The 15764-nt window shown below is 36.3% G+C and overlaps 3 protein-coding genes across 5 annotated transcripts; 2 read left to right on the plus strand and 1 right to left on the minus strand.

Moving 5' to 3' along the window:
• The first annotated feature begins 745 nt into the window (after nucleotides 1-745).
• On the plus strand, nucleotides 746-3414 carry LOC111491510 (binding partner of ACD11 1-like). Of its 2 annotated transcripts, XM_023140462.1 has the most exons (5): nucleotides 748-982; nucleotides 1927-2030; nucleotides 2103-2178; nucleotides 2268-2351; nucleotides 2621-3414. In XM_023140462.1, exons 1-5 carry the CDS (start codon nucleotides 977-979, stop codon nucleotides 3185-3187), a joined length of 837 nt encoding a protein of 278 aa, XP_022996230.1. In that variant the 5' UTR covers nucleotides 748-976; the 3' UTR covers nucleotides 3188-3414. The 2 variants fall into 2 exon arrangements, with proteins under 2 accessions (XP_022996222.1, XP_022996230.1); XM_023140454.1 differs by having other exon boundaries at nucleotides 746-982; nucleotides 1927-2178.
• Nucleotides 3415-3930: 516 nt separating this feature from the next.
• LOC111490875 (cyclin-SDS-like) lies at nucleotides 3931-8502 on the minus strand. The gene is made up of 7 exons (XM_023139515.1): nucleotides 7309-8502; nucleotides 7044-7211; nucleotides 6082-6248; nucleotides 5167-5295; nucleotides 4852-5032; nucleotides 4212-4256; nucleotides 3931-4075 (listed from the first exon to the last, which is right to left on the minus strand). Exons 1-7 carry the CDS (start codon nucleotides 8446-8448, stop codon nucleotides 4046-4048), a joined length of 1860 nt encoding a protein of 619 aa, XP_022995283.1. The 5' UTR covers nucleotides 8449-8502; the 3' UTR covers nucleotides 3931-4045.
• A 3948-nt stretch (nucleotides 8503-12450) lies between these two features.
• LOC111490653 (alpha,alpha-trehalose-phosphate synthase [UDP-forming] 6-like) lies at nucleotides 12451-15554 on the plus strand. Of its 2 annotated transcripts, XM_023139210.1 has the most exons (4): nucleotides 12451-14462; nucleotides 14551-14824; nucleotides 15079-15423; nucleotides 15459-15554. In XM_023139210.1, exons 1-3 carry the CDS (start codon nucleotides 12451-12453, stop codon nucleotides 15379-15381), a joined length of 2589 nt encoding a protein of 862 aa, XP_022994978.1. In that variant the 3' UTR covers nucleotides 15382-15423; nucleotides 15459-15554. The 2 variants fall into 2 exon arrangements, with proteins under 2 accessions (XP_022994978.1, XP_022994976.1); XM_023139208.1 differs by having other exon boundaries at nucleotides 15079-15554.
• Nucleotides 15555-15764: the final 210 nt, after the last annotated feature.

The raw sequence follows: 15764 nt of genomic DNA on the forward strand, positions 1-15764 counted from the left end.
TTTTTTTTTTTTTTTTTTTTTTTTTTTTTTTTTTTTTTTTTTTTTTTTTTTGTTGGAAATAATCCTAATAGAGCAAGAGCTTGGTGCAAGAAGAGTTCATATTATGTGAGAGATTAAATGGAATAATACTTCCCTTTTGATTAAACAACTTAGCTTCTTTGTTAAAATCGTAGAATCTATTGTGTTGTTATTATTTTATTTTATTTTTTCAACCATTTGCACGTGAGGAATTTGGCCTCTGACTTTAAGCATATGCCTTATGTTGACATTTATGATATAAAGAAAACAAAAATCTGAATTATTATTTAATAAATGTTTGGTTTTTAAGTAAAGATTTTGGATTTGTTTTAAAAAGAGAGTTTTTTGGGAAAATATTAGTGGTCATATTAATTTGTAAATTTGTTACATGGAAATATTTCCCACTTGGTATATTCTTTATTTCTTTTACCATCTTCGCCAATCCAAAGAAACACTAGAACTTCACCAATGGTCTAGGCGAAGGTCGAGGCTAACAGATTCGTAAAAAAAACTCGTCAAATTAAATGTCCGTTTTTATTATTTAACAACTTAATTAATATATTAATCTATTTATATAATAAATTTTATTAAATTTTAACCATAATTTTTACCAATCTTAAAATATAGGAATTAAATGGTTAGAGAAGAAGTTTTAAATTTTTAAAAAGTGAAAAAAAAGAAAGTATCGAGTTGCGTCACAGTTATATACAGATCAGAGAGGTATAGGAAACCAAGTCAAACCTGAAATTGTGTCGCTCCTACTGAAAAACAATAATGAAAAAACTTCGCAAACAAATCGTATCCATTTCCAGAACCAAACTACCCGAAAAAACTAAATCCAAAACCAAAAATCACTTCCCCTTCCTCACAACAATTTATTATCTTCTCTTCGCGCCTTCATCTCATCATCTTCCGCCATAGCTAATTCCCTCTCGAACCTTTCTTTTGCCGCGCACAAATGTCGGTGAGTTCATCATAATCATCTTCTTCTTTTTGTCTGTGAATCTTTGATGCAGATCTGCCGCATTCGCGTTTGCTAATTTCTTTTTCCTGATTGTGAATGGTTGCGATGGTGATTTGGGGATTTGTGATTGCAATGTGGAATATGGTTTATGATTTTGATTTTTCAAGATCTCTGTTTCTGTATTCTCTTGTTCCTACAGTTTGTGAGAAGATTTCTACTGCTGTTGATGCATTCGTTTTCTTTCGTACATTTTTCTCGCTCGATTTGCTTCTTATGAGAATTTGGAATTCATCGAGAAAAGGTTTAGATTCTCATGGTATCGATAATTCATGAACAGTCTCTTCGTCTATTCCTCCTCCTCAAATCAGCTGTATATCCCAATTCCCAACTTCTTTTTCCTTCAAATTGACTTCTCTTTGAAATGTTGAACTGAATGGAAGTGAGAATTACTAATGGTTAACTCACTGCTAAACCCAATTTTTTGTTCTTAATTTTCTTTTTCTGAAATCAGCTACTTGAATCTCATCCTTGTTCTTTCACTTTGATGATGAACTGAATGAAGTGGAAGTTATAAACTGTTGAATTATCCCTAAACCCAAAAGCTTAAATTTGTTTTATACATTTTCTTAGGATGTGAATTGAGTATTAATTTGACTCGAGAATTATCAGTGTTCATGGAGGAAGAAATAACATTGTAAAGCTTCAAATGTAGATGTTTAGGCTTGAACATCAATCTTAGATTGATTGATGTCGAAAATTTAATCTTTTATACATATTCTTAGCATATGTTTATGGAGGAAGAAATAACATTGCAAAACTTCAAATTCAGAGGTTTAGGCTTGAACATCAATCTTAGATTGATTGATGTCGAAAACTTAAATCTTTTATAGATATTCTTAACACGAACACTTGCATTTCTTCATTGTTTTTAAAATCCGATGCAGATGAGAACCGTGAAGGTCAGCAATATCTCGAAGGCTACTTCGGAGAGAGATATCGAAGAATTCTTTTCATTCTCTGGTGAAATCCTTTATGTTGAAATGCAAAGGTTAGTGATTCTGTTCTTATGTGTTGATTTATTTGAAAAAAAGCATGCTGAAGAATTTGATTTTGTCTGTAGAGAAACTGAAAATACTCAGGTTGCTTATGTTACATACAAGGATTCTCAAGGAGCAGATACTGCAATTCTTTTGACAGTATGTTCCTTTATGAACTTTGATATATATATATATTTTTTTATAATTATGTTTTTAACTTCCCCCCCCTTCCTCTTCGGATATCTCAGGGAGCAAAAATTGGTGATCTATCTGTAACAATTGCTCTGGTTGAGAATTATCATCTTCCACCAGAAGCAATGTCATCAATCCTGGTAATTCTGCCTTGTTTATCATTATCAAATGCCTGTTGTGTATGCATTGTCGATGTTCGAGTTTATGCACGTAAGCGAATTACGTGTTTTGGTCATTGCGAGTTCTTGAAATCATTTGGTTCAAAATTCTTCATGTATTATCAGCTTCTTCAGCTGTTTGAAAAGGTTTTGAATTCTTGAGGATCTTAGTGAAATCAAGTAGCTGTTTTTGTCTAGAACGAGGGATTTTAGACTACTTACACTTTCTTAAATGTAATGATCTTTTGAAGGATAAAAGGCAAACTGTTACTGGGAATGCTCCGAATCAGGCAGAAGACGTCGTAAGTACAATGCTTGCTAAGGGCTTCATCTTGGGGAAGGATGCTGTCAACAAGGCAAAAGCGTTTGATGAACGACACCAGTTGACATCGAATGCTTCTGCGACCGTCACGTCCATAGATCGCAAGATGGGCATAATGGAGAAGATAACTGCAGGCACAGCAGTAGTAAATGAAAAGGTCAGGGAGATGGATGAAAAGTTCCAGGTTTCTGAAAAGACGAAATCTGCTCTCGCAGTGGCCGAGCAGAAGGCAAGCAGTGCAGGAACTGCGCTCATGAGTAACTATTATGTGTTTACTGGAGCAGCATGGTTTTCAAATGCAGTAACTGCTGTTACAAAAGCTGCTGAGGAAGTGACTCAGATGACCAAGGCAAAAGTCGAGAAAGCCGAGGAGGAGAAAAAGGAAAGTATATACCGTGAAAGAACTGGGATCATCAACAACTTTGCCGAGCTCCATCTCGATGAGCCATTACCAGGGGAGCCTGCTATTGTTCCAGTTAATTCAGCTGATAGATAAACAGTAAGTTGTGCATCATATTCATGAAAGCAGAAATCCTACACTTGTGAATTACTTTGCTTAACCATTTTGCTGTATGATATACATTTCATCTGGATGTTGAAATGTTGCGCGACATTCTTTTGGGTACAAAAAAATTACTTTTTGGATGCTTGATTGTATACCGTTTCACTTAACTAGTGTAATTTGTAATTTACAAATATAGATTATTGTCTCGTTTTCTTTTACCGTTTCTTTTGATTTTAGGGTAATATGAATTGGCATATTTGCAAACGTAGAACGTAAATTGATTTGTGAAGATATCAGTACTTTTGTTGTCTATTTCATCTCATCTCAGATTTTTCTGTAATAAGCAATAGGCCAACGAAAGCTTCTAAACCACAAACAAACCTAATAAGATGGCAAAACTAGCAGAGTTTAAGTATGCTTAGCAGTGACATCTAAACTTGATCGTAATCATTTACATTATTGCCAATCACTCGGGTACTAAAAATCTCATTGTACCGAGTCATATCTCTGAGTATCAAACGCATACAAGTTGTAATTCAACACTAAATACAAACAATACTAATGAATTATTGAAGCACGTAGATGAAATTCAAATGCTAATTGGTATAAACTTCAGTAGGTTTTAATATGATTCTCGTATAAAAATTTGAGAAAAACTTATCGGACCTTTAGGCCAAAGAGGATTTTTGGCAATCCATCATATACTTTTCATTCTATTGGTGAAAGAATAGAATCGAATGTCTTACCGATAGCCAGGTCAGGGAGAGATGCTGACCCTCACTAGCTGTTCAGGTTGGTATTAGTGGTCAGGAAGGAAGATTTAATTTCTGTCAGTATATGATGCTTGCATCATACAAACTTCAATAGCCACTCCAAGCTCTGTTAAATTTAATACAGCATAAGTAACTTTTGCCATGTTGACTTAAAAGTGAATCCATGGAATCAAGTTCAATGCAATGATATAGTTTTTTTAAAGAAAAGTTTTTGCAAACCCTGTCTAGTTGACTGTTTATACCTCGATACATTCGGGAAGATCATCACTTTCTGTTCTGACATGCGTCTGCAAAACCACAAAATGCACCAAATATTATGAGATAGATGCCTAGAGTCTAATAAAAGGGTCCTTTCCATTATTCTAGAACTCGAGAAAAATTGCGAAGTAGTAATTCTTGAAAGATTTCCAAAACAAAACTGTGATAGTTTTGTCAATGTGATCAGTAGGTTCGTGAGTTCAGAACACAGAAAATGAATAAGAAAATAAATTATTTTAAAAAAGAACCATAGGTACCTTTGACCAAAAATCTTGGATTTAATATACTTTCAATTTTGTTCAGAAAAGGGAAAAAAAATGTACAATCTGGATTTTTCAGGAACCAGATTCACTGGAACTAGAAATTCTTCAAGCCAGTATGAAATATGCACGAGATTAACAACAGAAATTTTACCGACAAATTTAATATGCATTCGAAATAAATATGAAAATTTTAAATATGTACTTTACATTATAATTGATTCTAGTTGGATATAGATTATGATGTTTTTGTAAAATTTTAAATTTTCTACTTCTAGATTTGAAAACAAATACTTATATTATTATTCTATTAGGTATATAAATAGATAAAGTGAATTTCTCTAGCAGGTATTTGAATTTTAACCTCGATGACTCGTTGATTTGGTAAATATTGTGTTTCTCCGAAGGATGCCAGGAGTACAACCGCAGCTGCAATAGTTGAAGGGAAATAACAAAATTGGACTTGATCTGAAAGAACGAGCACTGCGAAGTTCTTAGCTCGATTCTCCAAATCTGAGTCCGCTCCAGCAGCTTTCAGGTAGAACCTAATATTATTTTCAAACACCCATTATCAAAATGCGATATTAGAGTATGTTATTCGCAGTAGATTCAAATTGTAAGTGGGCGGAAGGAGAAAGAATGTCCCATAAATTGTTAAGTTAGTCGAAGGAAGATGTACCCCAAGAAATTGTAAACAGTTGGCAGGAAACACTGGAACTTTAGGACTTCTTGAACAAGCCATTCCATGCCAACAACTTCAGATCTTCTATAGGTGTTGTCCCCTACACGGATGCTCCTTTGCTGCATCCTGAAATGCCGAAAATAAAACCGATCAATATGCTATAGCTTTTTCAATATATCCACCAAGCTCGAGACCCACTGGCTTGGATACCTTCTCAATTCTCAAGGCTCTATTTAATGAAGCAGACGATAAATTTAACATTTTGCATGTGAAGTACTAGTCAAAGATAAATGAAGACCTGATAAAAGCAAGTTTGAAGAAAGAAAATAGAAGAAAAGAATTGCTATAAAGCTGATTCACATTTGACTCGGTTCGGCTTAGAGCTCAGATCAGCATTTTATTGTCTGCGGTCTGACCATGTGATTGAAGTGTTTCACTATAAAATGTTTCCCTGTTGGGTCGGGTCTCTTCTGTGCACGAGTTGTTAACTTCAGAACTATAAGATACTATTATTGCAATCTTGAATGGGTGGTGTGTATCGTCATTAGTAAATGGCTATTATTTGTTACATAGCGGCTGAAAGAGGACCTACAATATAATCACAATGTGACAACATTATTTTGTCCATGTGAACGCAAAACTATCGGACCCGGCAATTTGAACTTAAGGAGGACATTCAAGACTATTAGATTCAATTACTTTACACTCTAGTACTAATTATCACACGACCTCAACTTACTCAATTTTACACTCGTAGATCAACAAAAGAAGACAAACACGCATACAGTTTGTTTCCAAAACAATATTCATAAAAAATAAACTAACGAAATTAAGAACTTATAGTATATAGCAACTACACTTGTTAAAGTTAAAACTGAGATGCGCACAAATAAACAAAGAAAAAGAAATTACCAGCTGTATGATTGATTTTCTTCAATTCTAGTGGCCAAAGTTAGACATGCTACGCCCAGAATTTGAAGGTGTCTTCCAGCTTTGAAGAATCCTTTGCGCAGAATCTGGTCGAGAAGGGTTACTCCTAAAAATGTCGTCTCCTGATGAAGTTTGGTATCTCTCGATCGCTACATCATTCAACAAAATAAAGCTACATAATGAAAAAAGTTTGACGAAATGATTGATGACAAGTCGACAAGTCCTAAGCATGAAAAGGAATTAAAAAGTTATAAAGAATGCATTTCGAGGACTGGAACAGATGATATGAAACTAAAGGGTTCCTGAGAAAATCTCAACTTTCCCGTCCATGAACACAAATCTCGCTGTAACGAATATGCAAAATATTATTAAGATAAAAATAAACTGATAATGTAACCAAGCAGAAGTAAGAAATGAAATGAAAGATGGGCTAGATGCTGCCCAGTCCGTCAAACTTGACTGATTCTAGGCGCCAAAAGCGTTGGACGCGCGGCAAGCCTGAAAGTGCTTACTATAACTTGACGGTTCAACTATTTAACAGGAGCAAAATCATGAACAAGTGGCTTTAAGTAGTGAAATATTATAGTACTTAGTAATTTTCACTAATAAATTACAGTTACGTTAAACCAAAGAGGCGATAGGATTTGCATACATAAAAATACATTAGATGGTAGCAGTGAATATTGTGCCAATACCAGAAAAGTGCATTGTTGGATTAAGTTTCATATCAAATGAGGCAGAGAACTAATTTGATGACCTGTTAAGAATTAATTAGTCATTCAGTTGACACTGAAATATGACAGTGCCTCAAACGTACCTCTGTACAGTTACCAATGTCTCAGATTAGCAAGCTATTAACGTTTAAAATGGAATTTCTGTGCAATATCTTATGCTATTAACGAATTATTGAGAGAAACGCGGTGGTTTCTAGTTCAAGGACTTACTTCAACTATCCATTGAACCATATTTGATCGTTGCTGGAGGATGAGATCGCCATAATCCGTCGTGGACCGGTACTCATCAACGTAGTCGCGAATAATCAATTGGCGTCTTTCTCTGTTTCTGAATATTCGATAGGTTTCTTCATCGTCCAATCCTTCCAATCTCAAAAACTAATTTTAAATAAATAAAAAAAATATTTAAGTTGTTTGATTAGCTGCAGGTTTGTTGCCCATGAAACGCTAAGGAAGCATGAAATTGAAGTATTACCAAAGATTGATCTGCGTTCTCTTCTTCAATTGACGAGCTAGTTCTGATGTCTTGAGAGGCACATGATCTTAAAAAATCGCTTCTGAACTGCAGTAACATGCTAAATGCTGATGAAGGAGCTGCATCTTCGTTCGATTTCTCTGAAAACTCGCTTCCGGATTCCAAGAAATTTGAAGGAGTGTAATCTGAGCAGTCCGTATCAGAAATCCCCATTAGAATTGTTGACTGAAGCTCGCGCAAGTCCTGGCAAGAGTATTCCGAAACGTCCTCGTAAGATAATTGCTCCGTGCAAGCAAGATCCGATTCAAACTTCAAGCTGTTAGGCCACTGTTCTATTGTCGAATCCGACTTCGAAATAGTGAAAGTTTCATTGACCTCATTCCTCGGTATCTCCGGTACCTGAAATTCCCATACTCTGTTCTCCTCAACCTCTAATCCTTTCTCTTCGAACGAACAGACGCTCTCGAAGATAGATTCAGCCCAAGACTCTACACAAGGAGTGAGTGGCACAGTTCCCTTTCCACAAAGCTTCGACGAGACATCAGCATCAGTCAGTTCGAACTTCAGAGCTCCATTTTCCGCTTGACCGGCTTGATCTTCATTTTCCTCTACGGTTCTCCTAAAACCACTCCTAATCTTCAACTTCGAGCTACTCCGTCCGAGAACAACAAAATCAACTCCAGAATTCGACTCCACGCACGACGATTCAGAAACTTCGACGTTAGCCTCATTCCTTCCCTTCTTAACCTCACACTCGTCGTTAAAGCAAGCTCTCGTTACTCCATTGGAAGCAGAATCCAAATTCACGTCAATAAACTCGGCACTCGAACCAAATCGCGTCTTCCGCAAATTCGTCCTCGCATTCACAGCACCACACTCCAATTCAAAAACCGCATTGAGTTGACTAGAAACCTCACCTCCTCCTCCTCCCTGGAAGGAACCGCAGCTGGACTCAGCCGCAGCAACGGAAGAAGAAACGAGATCAACACTCGTACACGGAGCAGCCGAATCCGACTCCGGCAAGCAGAAAACAGGAGAAATCCGAGCGCGTCTCCGGCGAGGAAGCTGAGAACGAAGCTTCTTCTTGGGAGGACACTCCGATTGCGGTTTCGGCTTCGACCTTCGCTTCTTGGATTTCATCGCGAGGAGAAGGAGGAGGAGGCTATGCAGATGAGTTTGGTGATAGAAGCAGTTATGGAAGTTGTGAATTGGAATTTGGAAGTGAGTTAATGGAGTTCTGAGAGGCTCTTTAGTAATTATGTGCAACACAAGTCTTTCTTCATGTGTATTCTGTTAGGCAGTCTGGCGTGTTTAGGATTTGAAGATGAGTGGGAGTACTTGATCTTGGTTATTAATTCATTATTAATTTCCAAATATTTTATTTATATTAGCTTCATTTTGAGTATTTGGATTCTAGTTTGTTATTAATCATATGATTGTTCTATATTATCTCATAATCAACCGCATATCTACATCAATTAATTTATGATTTATTACTTAAATATCAATATAATGTTTGTATATCATTTATACATTTGTCTGTATATTCAAATTAATTTGTGAGTTACACTCTATTGAATGATAAATAACTATATGCAATGTTTTTATTAAATTGGTGACTTATATTATATAGTTTTAGGAAGCATTTGAGTAGCATGATCTTGACAACTAACAAGGGAAACCACACTGTGTCACAATTGTATTCTTGCGACAGCAAAACAACGATTGTACAACACTTCTAATCTGGTGAACAAGTCAACTGTATAAAAATTGTAAGTAACAGACAATTCGTATGTATAATCGAACCTCGAGCATGTTTGAGAGTGTTTTAGAAAACGTGAGCGAGGAAATGCATTGAAAACAATGGATAAGAAAGCAATGTTATGGGCTCAAAGCAAACAAACAACAACTAATTTTGATAGCATATAATCGAGATATAAAGAATTGACGACTAGTCATATCACCTATAATACATTTTAGGGCATTTTAGTCTTATTGAGTGTAAACATAATTTTGGTGAACAGTCAATATTGACATGACATGAATAGTAAAAGTCTAGTTATACATAAAAGCAAGAGATTTTAGAACCTACATGCAACCATGGACCACACGTCCTGGATAAACATGATTAACATATTTGACATGCAACCATAAGCAATACAATTTGGACAAGCATGACCGTGACACAATAAGTCCGGTGCAAAGGACTTCCTATTTCCTTGGTATGCCAATGAGAGGTAGAATTTGAACAAAGTAAAATGAGCTAACCTATTAGTTACTATAATGTTCGCATTAAAAAAATAATTAGATAATAATTACCTATAAAATTAATATTTCAATATCTCTAATTAAATCTTATTGTTTATACAAAAATTATGGGAAAAAATTGATATTTCCTTTATCCACATAAAAATTGATTGTTCGAAATACCTCTTGAATTTTCCTCATAAAAAATATTTATTTTAATTGTAATATATTCTAAGAAAATGCGCACATAATTTTTCAAAAGAAAATTGAAGGCCTATCCTTTGTAAATGAAAGAAAATTAACATTTATGTAAGAAGTCCAATATAGCCTTGTACACTAAAATGGGCCTAGCACAATCTCAGTCATCGGCCCAAGTATACTACAATGGGCCTATCACAATCTCAGTCATCGGCCCAAGTTCCAAAGTCCATTAAGGGAAGACTAGAACTAAATTTGGTATTCCTTTGGAAGGGATAAAAATGTAATTCAAAATGTTGCATTTTAAGAAGCTTAGGGATAAGACGAATAAATTAATATTATTAAGGCATATAAAAATGATTGAATCAAAGCAATTAATCCGTATATAACCTTTTATTAATTAGGGCTCCTTGGGTTCCATTTAGGGGAACATCAATCATATCCCTTCATATGCAATGCTTAAAACTAAAATCATTCTCGAAACTTAGGGATAAACTAATTTTGCATATGAATTATAAATCTTTTCAATTAATATATGTATTCGTTTGTCTCAGTTATTGTCGCTATTATTTTTAAAAAATGGTTGTTATGAGTAGATCAACGACAAGGATGATGCCACGTAAGGAGTGAGCAGCATAATAACCATGGAGTGGCAGCACAGACAATTACAACTTATTTAATCCAAAAACCTTATCCGGTTTAGTTGAGAAACGTGCTGCTGCCCGCTGGTTTTTTGGTTTATTTTCACTCCCATTTCTTCGTTATCCATTTTGCTGCATCGCTATCATAATTTTTATTTATTTATTTTCTCTCATGCGAAATTAAAAATAATATCTAAACTGAGAACAGCGTGCCAGGTGTACCATCCTGTGCTTCGTGCTTATCCACGTCAGAAAACAAGACCCCAATTTACGCATTAGATGGATTAAGTACATTATCTAATAATGTTATCAATTTATCCTCTTACTTGTAGAGCCCCCCCCCCCCTTGGGCTTACGTGGCATTTTCGGTCAATGTGACGTCCAGCTGGAGTCAGGTGGGTGTGGCTGGCTGTTCCCAATCTCCGATGTACCCCTTTTTTCTTTTTATTTGAATTTAAATTTTAAATAATTTACCTCTCGGTATTATTTTTTTAACCCCATCCATGTGACCCATATGAAAGGACCATCTCACGCCGGAGAAACGGAATGGCTTTATTTTATTTAATCCATAAAGTTTTGAGATATTGTAATTAATTTTCTTATTACTATGCCACGTCAAATCATCACCCCTTAATATCTTTATTATTTGTTTGGTTCCTCTATGCGTATAAGAATGTGATTTATTTGGAAATGTTAAATACATAAGTTGATTTTATAAAATATCCATAAATACTTATTTATTTTATTTTTTATATATTAAAATAATTATAAATATAACAATATAAAAAACAATTACAAAGTTTAGTATTTTCTAAAAAAATGTTAATCACTTATTAACTCATCCTATAATTAGTATATTGTATTTTATCTAATCACAATGGTCGGGCATAAAAATTGATTTAGTAGTCACTAATTAAATATATTATCAACTTTTTGTTATTAAAAAAAATTGTTTGGACCGTATGTAATTTTAAAAAGGTTATTTAATAAATAAATAAAAATTTCACATATATAAACCAATTCAATCAGGCGTGTTTCATTATAAAACAATAATATCACGCTATTTATCCACGTTTAAAAAATACTGTTAAAATTCAAAAAATTTCGTTAATACATTTCTTAATTTTTTTTAGTTAAAATATAAAATTTTAAATATTACATTCATTCTTTACTTTTATTATAAAAAAAAAAATCAAAACAATTTTTACTCTTCAATATTATTAACAAAAATTATTTATGGGCTTTTTTAACTTTTTAATGTGAGGGTGAGAGTATTTTTTATGATATTATAAAATAATAATTAATAGAAAATTTATAATATAAAACTGCCTCTGTGCAACGCTCTTAAATAATTACTAGAAGAAGGGGAAAAAAGGGCTCCCAAGTGGGCCCTACTCACCAGTTCAATGCTCGTGGCATTGGCAACAATAACAATGGCAATAGCGGACTCACCAACGGAGCAAAAAAAAAAAAAAAGGAAAAGGATAAGAACAAGGGGGTGGGAATTTATCCAGTGCTACTCAGATGTACCATCAAAACCCACACTCTTTACTTCTCCACCGTCCAATCTGATTTGATCTGACCCCATCTGTTCATTCTCCTCTTCATCTCTCTCTCTCTCCTCTTTTGGATCACTGAATTCCGAATATGCTTCTTCCCACCACTTGAGCGTTGTTTCATTTTTTATTTTTTGTATTTCCTCTCCAAATTGGTAAATTATTTTTAAAAAGGTTGAAATTTGGATTTGTGTATCCTTTTCTTCGGGGTCTCAGTGGATTCATCATCTCAGTAGTCTGGGAGAAACAGTGTGTGTTTGTGTTCATGTTCTTCTCTTTTCTTTCTTGTCTGAATCCAGTCGGAAGCCTTCTAGAAGTACAACCAAACCCCCTAAATCAATTCTCCCCAACATTTTCTTTCAACCCTGGATTTTCAATTTCTCGTTCTGGTTTTGGTTCCATTTCAGTCGCTTTTTCCCTAGTTTTAAACGGGTTTTTGAAATACCCATTTCCCTCAGTTTCATGGATTGATCTTACACAGTGAAATCCCTTCAGAATCCATGGTTTCCAGGTCGTATTCCAATTTACTCGAACTTGCCACCGGAGAATCGCCGTCTTTCGGCCGTATAAACCGCCAAATCCCCCGGATTGTGACCGTCGCCGGCTTAATCTCCGACGTCGATGACGACCCATCTGAGAGCGTCTCCTCGGAGCCGTCCTCCTCCTCCACCTCTCGCGACCGGATTATCATCGTCGCCAATGAGCTTCCCATCAGAGCTCACCGGATATCCGGCAACGGCGGAGCCACCACCAACTGGAATTTCAGCTGGGATGAAAATTCCCTTCTCCTCCAGCTGAAAGATGGGCTGGGAGATGATGATTTTGAAGTGTTTTATGTGGGTTGTCTTAAGGAAGATATTCACCCAAATGAACAAGATGAAGTCTCTCAAATACTTCTAGAGACTTTCAAATGCGTGCCAACATTTCTCACTCAAGATCTTTACACAAGGTACTACCATGGCTTCTGCAAGCAGCAGCTATGGCCTCTGTTTCATTACATGTTGCCTCTTTCGCCTGACCTCGGCGGTCGATTCAATCGACCACTATGGCAGGCTTATGTTAAAGTTAATAAAATCTTTGCTGATAAGATCATGGAAGTGATCAATCCTGAAGACGATTTTGTTTGGATTCATGATTATCATCTTATGGTACTGCCTACTTTTTTGAGGAAGAGATTCAATAGGGTTAAGCTTGGATTCTTTTTGCATAGCCCTTTCCCATCGTCGGAGATATATAGAACACTTCCGATCCGGGAAGAGCTCTTACGAGCACTTCTGAATTCAGATTTGATAGGGTTTCATACTTTTGATTATGCTAGGCATTTTCTTTCTTGTTGTAGTCGAATGTTCGGTCTAACGTATGAGTCGAAACGGGGTTATATCGGGATAGAGTATTATGGTCGAACTATTAGTATTAAGATCCTTCCTGTTGGGATTCATATGGGTCAGCTTCAATCTGTTTTGAGTCTTGGGAAGACTGAGGAGAAGGTTAGTGAGGTTATTAAGCAGTTTCGTGATCGGGATCGGATCATGTTGCTCGGTGTGGACGATATGGACATATTTAAGGGGATAAGTTTGAAGCTTTTGGCTATGGAGCAGTTGTTGATGACGCACCCTGAGTGGGAGGGGAAGGTTGTGTTGGTGCAGATTGCCAACCCTGCAAGAGGTAGAGGGAAAGATGTTAAGGAAGTTCGGGACGAGATGAAGGCAACTGTTAGGCGGATAAACAATATGTTTGGGAGACCTGGGTACGAGCCAATTGTGTTGATTGAGGAACCACTCAAATTCTACGAGAGAATTGCATATTATACGGTTGCTGAATGTTGTTTGGTCACAGCGGTTAGGGACGGTATGAATCTCATTCCATACGAGTACATTGTCAGTCGTCAAGGGAACGATAAGTTGGATAAACTCTTGGGCTGGGAATCATCAGCTCCGAAGAAGAGTATGTTGGTTCTATCCGAATTCATCGGGTGCTCTCCATCCTTAAGTGGAGCGATTCGAGTTAATCCCTGGAATATCGATGCTGTAGCTGATGCCATGGAATGTGCGTTGGAGATGGCAGATGCAGAGAAGCAGCTCCGCCATGAGAAGCATTTTAGATATGTGAGCACACACGATGTCGGGTATTGGGCTCGGAGTTTCCTACAAGATTTGGAGAGGACTTGTAGGGATCATGTGAGGCAGAGATGTTGGGGTATCGGGTTCGGTTTAAGTTTTAGAGTTGTGGCCCTTGATCTGAACTTCAGGAAGCTCGCTATGGAACACATAATTTCAACTTATAAGAGGACGAAGTCTCGGGCTATTCTTTTGGACTACGATGGTACGTTAATGCCTCAAGCTTCAATTGACAAGGGCCCTACTTCAAAATGCCTCGAAACTCTTGATACCTTGTGTCGGGATAAGAAAAATACGGTGTTCATTGTGAGTGCAAAAACTCGAAAAACACTTGCTGAATGGTTTGCCCCTTGCAAAAAACTCAGCATTGCTGCCGAGCACGGATACTTTATTAGGTGAATTCTCACACGATGAATACATTCTCTTGTATCGTTCCATTGATCGTACATCCGTAATTAAAGCTATCGTTTCCTCTTCTTTCAGGCTAAAGCAGGATGAGGAATGGGAAACCAGTTTGCCAGTTGCAGATTGCTGTTGGAAGCAGATTGTGCAGCCAGTGATGAAACTCTACACTGAAACGACCGATGGATCGACAATCGAAGATCGAGAAACCGCACTCGGATGGTGTTATGAAGATGCAGATCCAGATTTCGGTTCGTGTCAAGCTAAGGAGCTCCTGGATCATCTCGAAAGCGTACTAGCCAACGAGCCAGTTACCGTAAAAAGTGGTCAAAGCATTGTGGAAGTTAAACCACAGGTACAAACTCATTGCCTTCATCGTTTAATTACCATTGTTTCTGATCTTCATACTCCATTAATTTACTACATATGAGTTACTTTAGGACTACAACCACGGATTATTGGCTATAATCATGTGTACTGTCATAACTTTATTCGAAATCCTTACAAACTAGTCGTTCGATTATCGACCGGTAACCAACAAAACCGTTGATTTGAACTGAGGATATTTTTTCCTATCAACCTTAACAATGGATGACCTGATGATCGTAGGGCGTCAGCAAGGGTCTCGTGGCGAAACGACTACTCTCTGCAATGCAAGAGAAGGGGACCCCAGCAGATTTTGTTCTCTGCATTGGCGACGACCGATCGGATGAAGACATGTTCAAGGTGATCTCAAGTTCCATGGCAGGTCCATCGATTGCACCCCGAGCTGAAATTTTTGCTTGTACAGTAGGGAAGAAACCGAGCAAAGCCAAGTATTACCTCGACGATCCATCGGAAATTGCTAGGCTGATGCATGGTTTGGCTTCGGTGTCGAGGCCAAACGTTCCGCCTTATCCATCCCAAAGCTGAATATAACAAGGGGCATAAGCTTGAAGTTTTTGATTTGTCAATGTCCATCCATTCCAATCTCTTTTACACTTCACAATGTACATATTGCTGCAGTTCCACGCAAGGAAGAAAGTAAAAGATGTAGATGAGCGGGGCTTTGATGAACTTAAAAAAGATAAAATGTTTTTTTATTATCACATTTTTCCTTTAAAATATTTTCCATGTATTTTTATTTTTCCTAAACCTATAACTATTTATTTAGTTACTATGTTTGTGATTATTTATTTAAAATTTTCAAACTCAATTTTATAATGGAAGATTAATTTATAAAATTAATTTTAAATGCAAACTTACCTAAAAATTATGGCAATGAGAAGGGTGATTATTAATAATTTAATGTGCCA

This window comes from Cucurbita maxima, unplaced genomic scaffold (genome assembly GCF_002738345.1).
Source record: "Cucurbita maxima cultivar Rimu unplaced genomic scaffold, Cmax_1.0 Cma_Scf00001, whole genome shotgun sequence".
Lineage (NCBI taxonomy): Eukaryota > Viridiplantae > Streptophyta > Magnoliopsida > Cucurbitales > Cucurbitaceae > Cucurbita > Cucurbita maxima.

Excerpts from the sequence above, each read along its gene's own strand:
- LOC111490653 (XM_023139208.1), top strand. The coding sequence starts at position 12,451 with ATGGTTTCCAGGTCGTATTCCAATTTACTCGAACTTGCCACCGGAGAA. Across the intron at positions 14,463-14,550 it reads GAGCACGGATACTTTATTAG|GCTAAAGCAGGATGAGGAAT; the intron begins GTGAATTCTCAC and ends CTCTTCTTTCAG. Across the intron at positions 14,825-15,078 it reads TTGTGGAAGTTAAACCACAG|GGCGTCAGCAAGGGTCTCGT; the intron begins GTACAAACTCAT and ends TGATGATCGTAG.
- LOC111490875 (XM_023139515.1), bottom strand. The coding sequence starts at position 8,448 with ATGAAATCCAAGAAGCGAAGGTCGAAGCCGAAACCGCAATCGGAGTGT. Across the intron at positions 7,212-7,308 it reads AGAACGCAGATCAATCTTTG|TTTTTGAGATTGGAAGGATT; the intron begins GTAATACTTCAA and ends ATTTAAAATTAG. Across the intron at positions 5,033-5,166 it reads ACTGTTTACAATTTCTTGGG|GTTCTACCTGAAAGCTGCTG; the intron begins GTACATCTTCCT and ends AAATAATATTAG.
- LOC111491510 (XM_023140454.1), top strand. Across the intron at positions 2,179-2,267 it reads ATACTGCAATTCTTTTGACA|GGAGCAAAAATTGGTGATCT; the intron begins GTATGTTCCTTT and ends CGGATATCTCAG. Across the intron at positions 2,352-2,620 it reads AAGCAATGTCATCAATCCTG|GATAAAAGGCAAACTGTTAC; the intron begins GTAATTCTGCCT and ends GATCTTTTGAAG.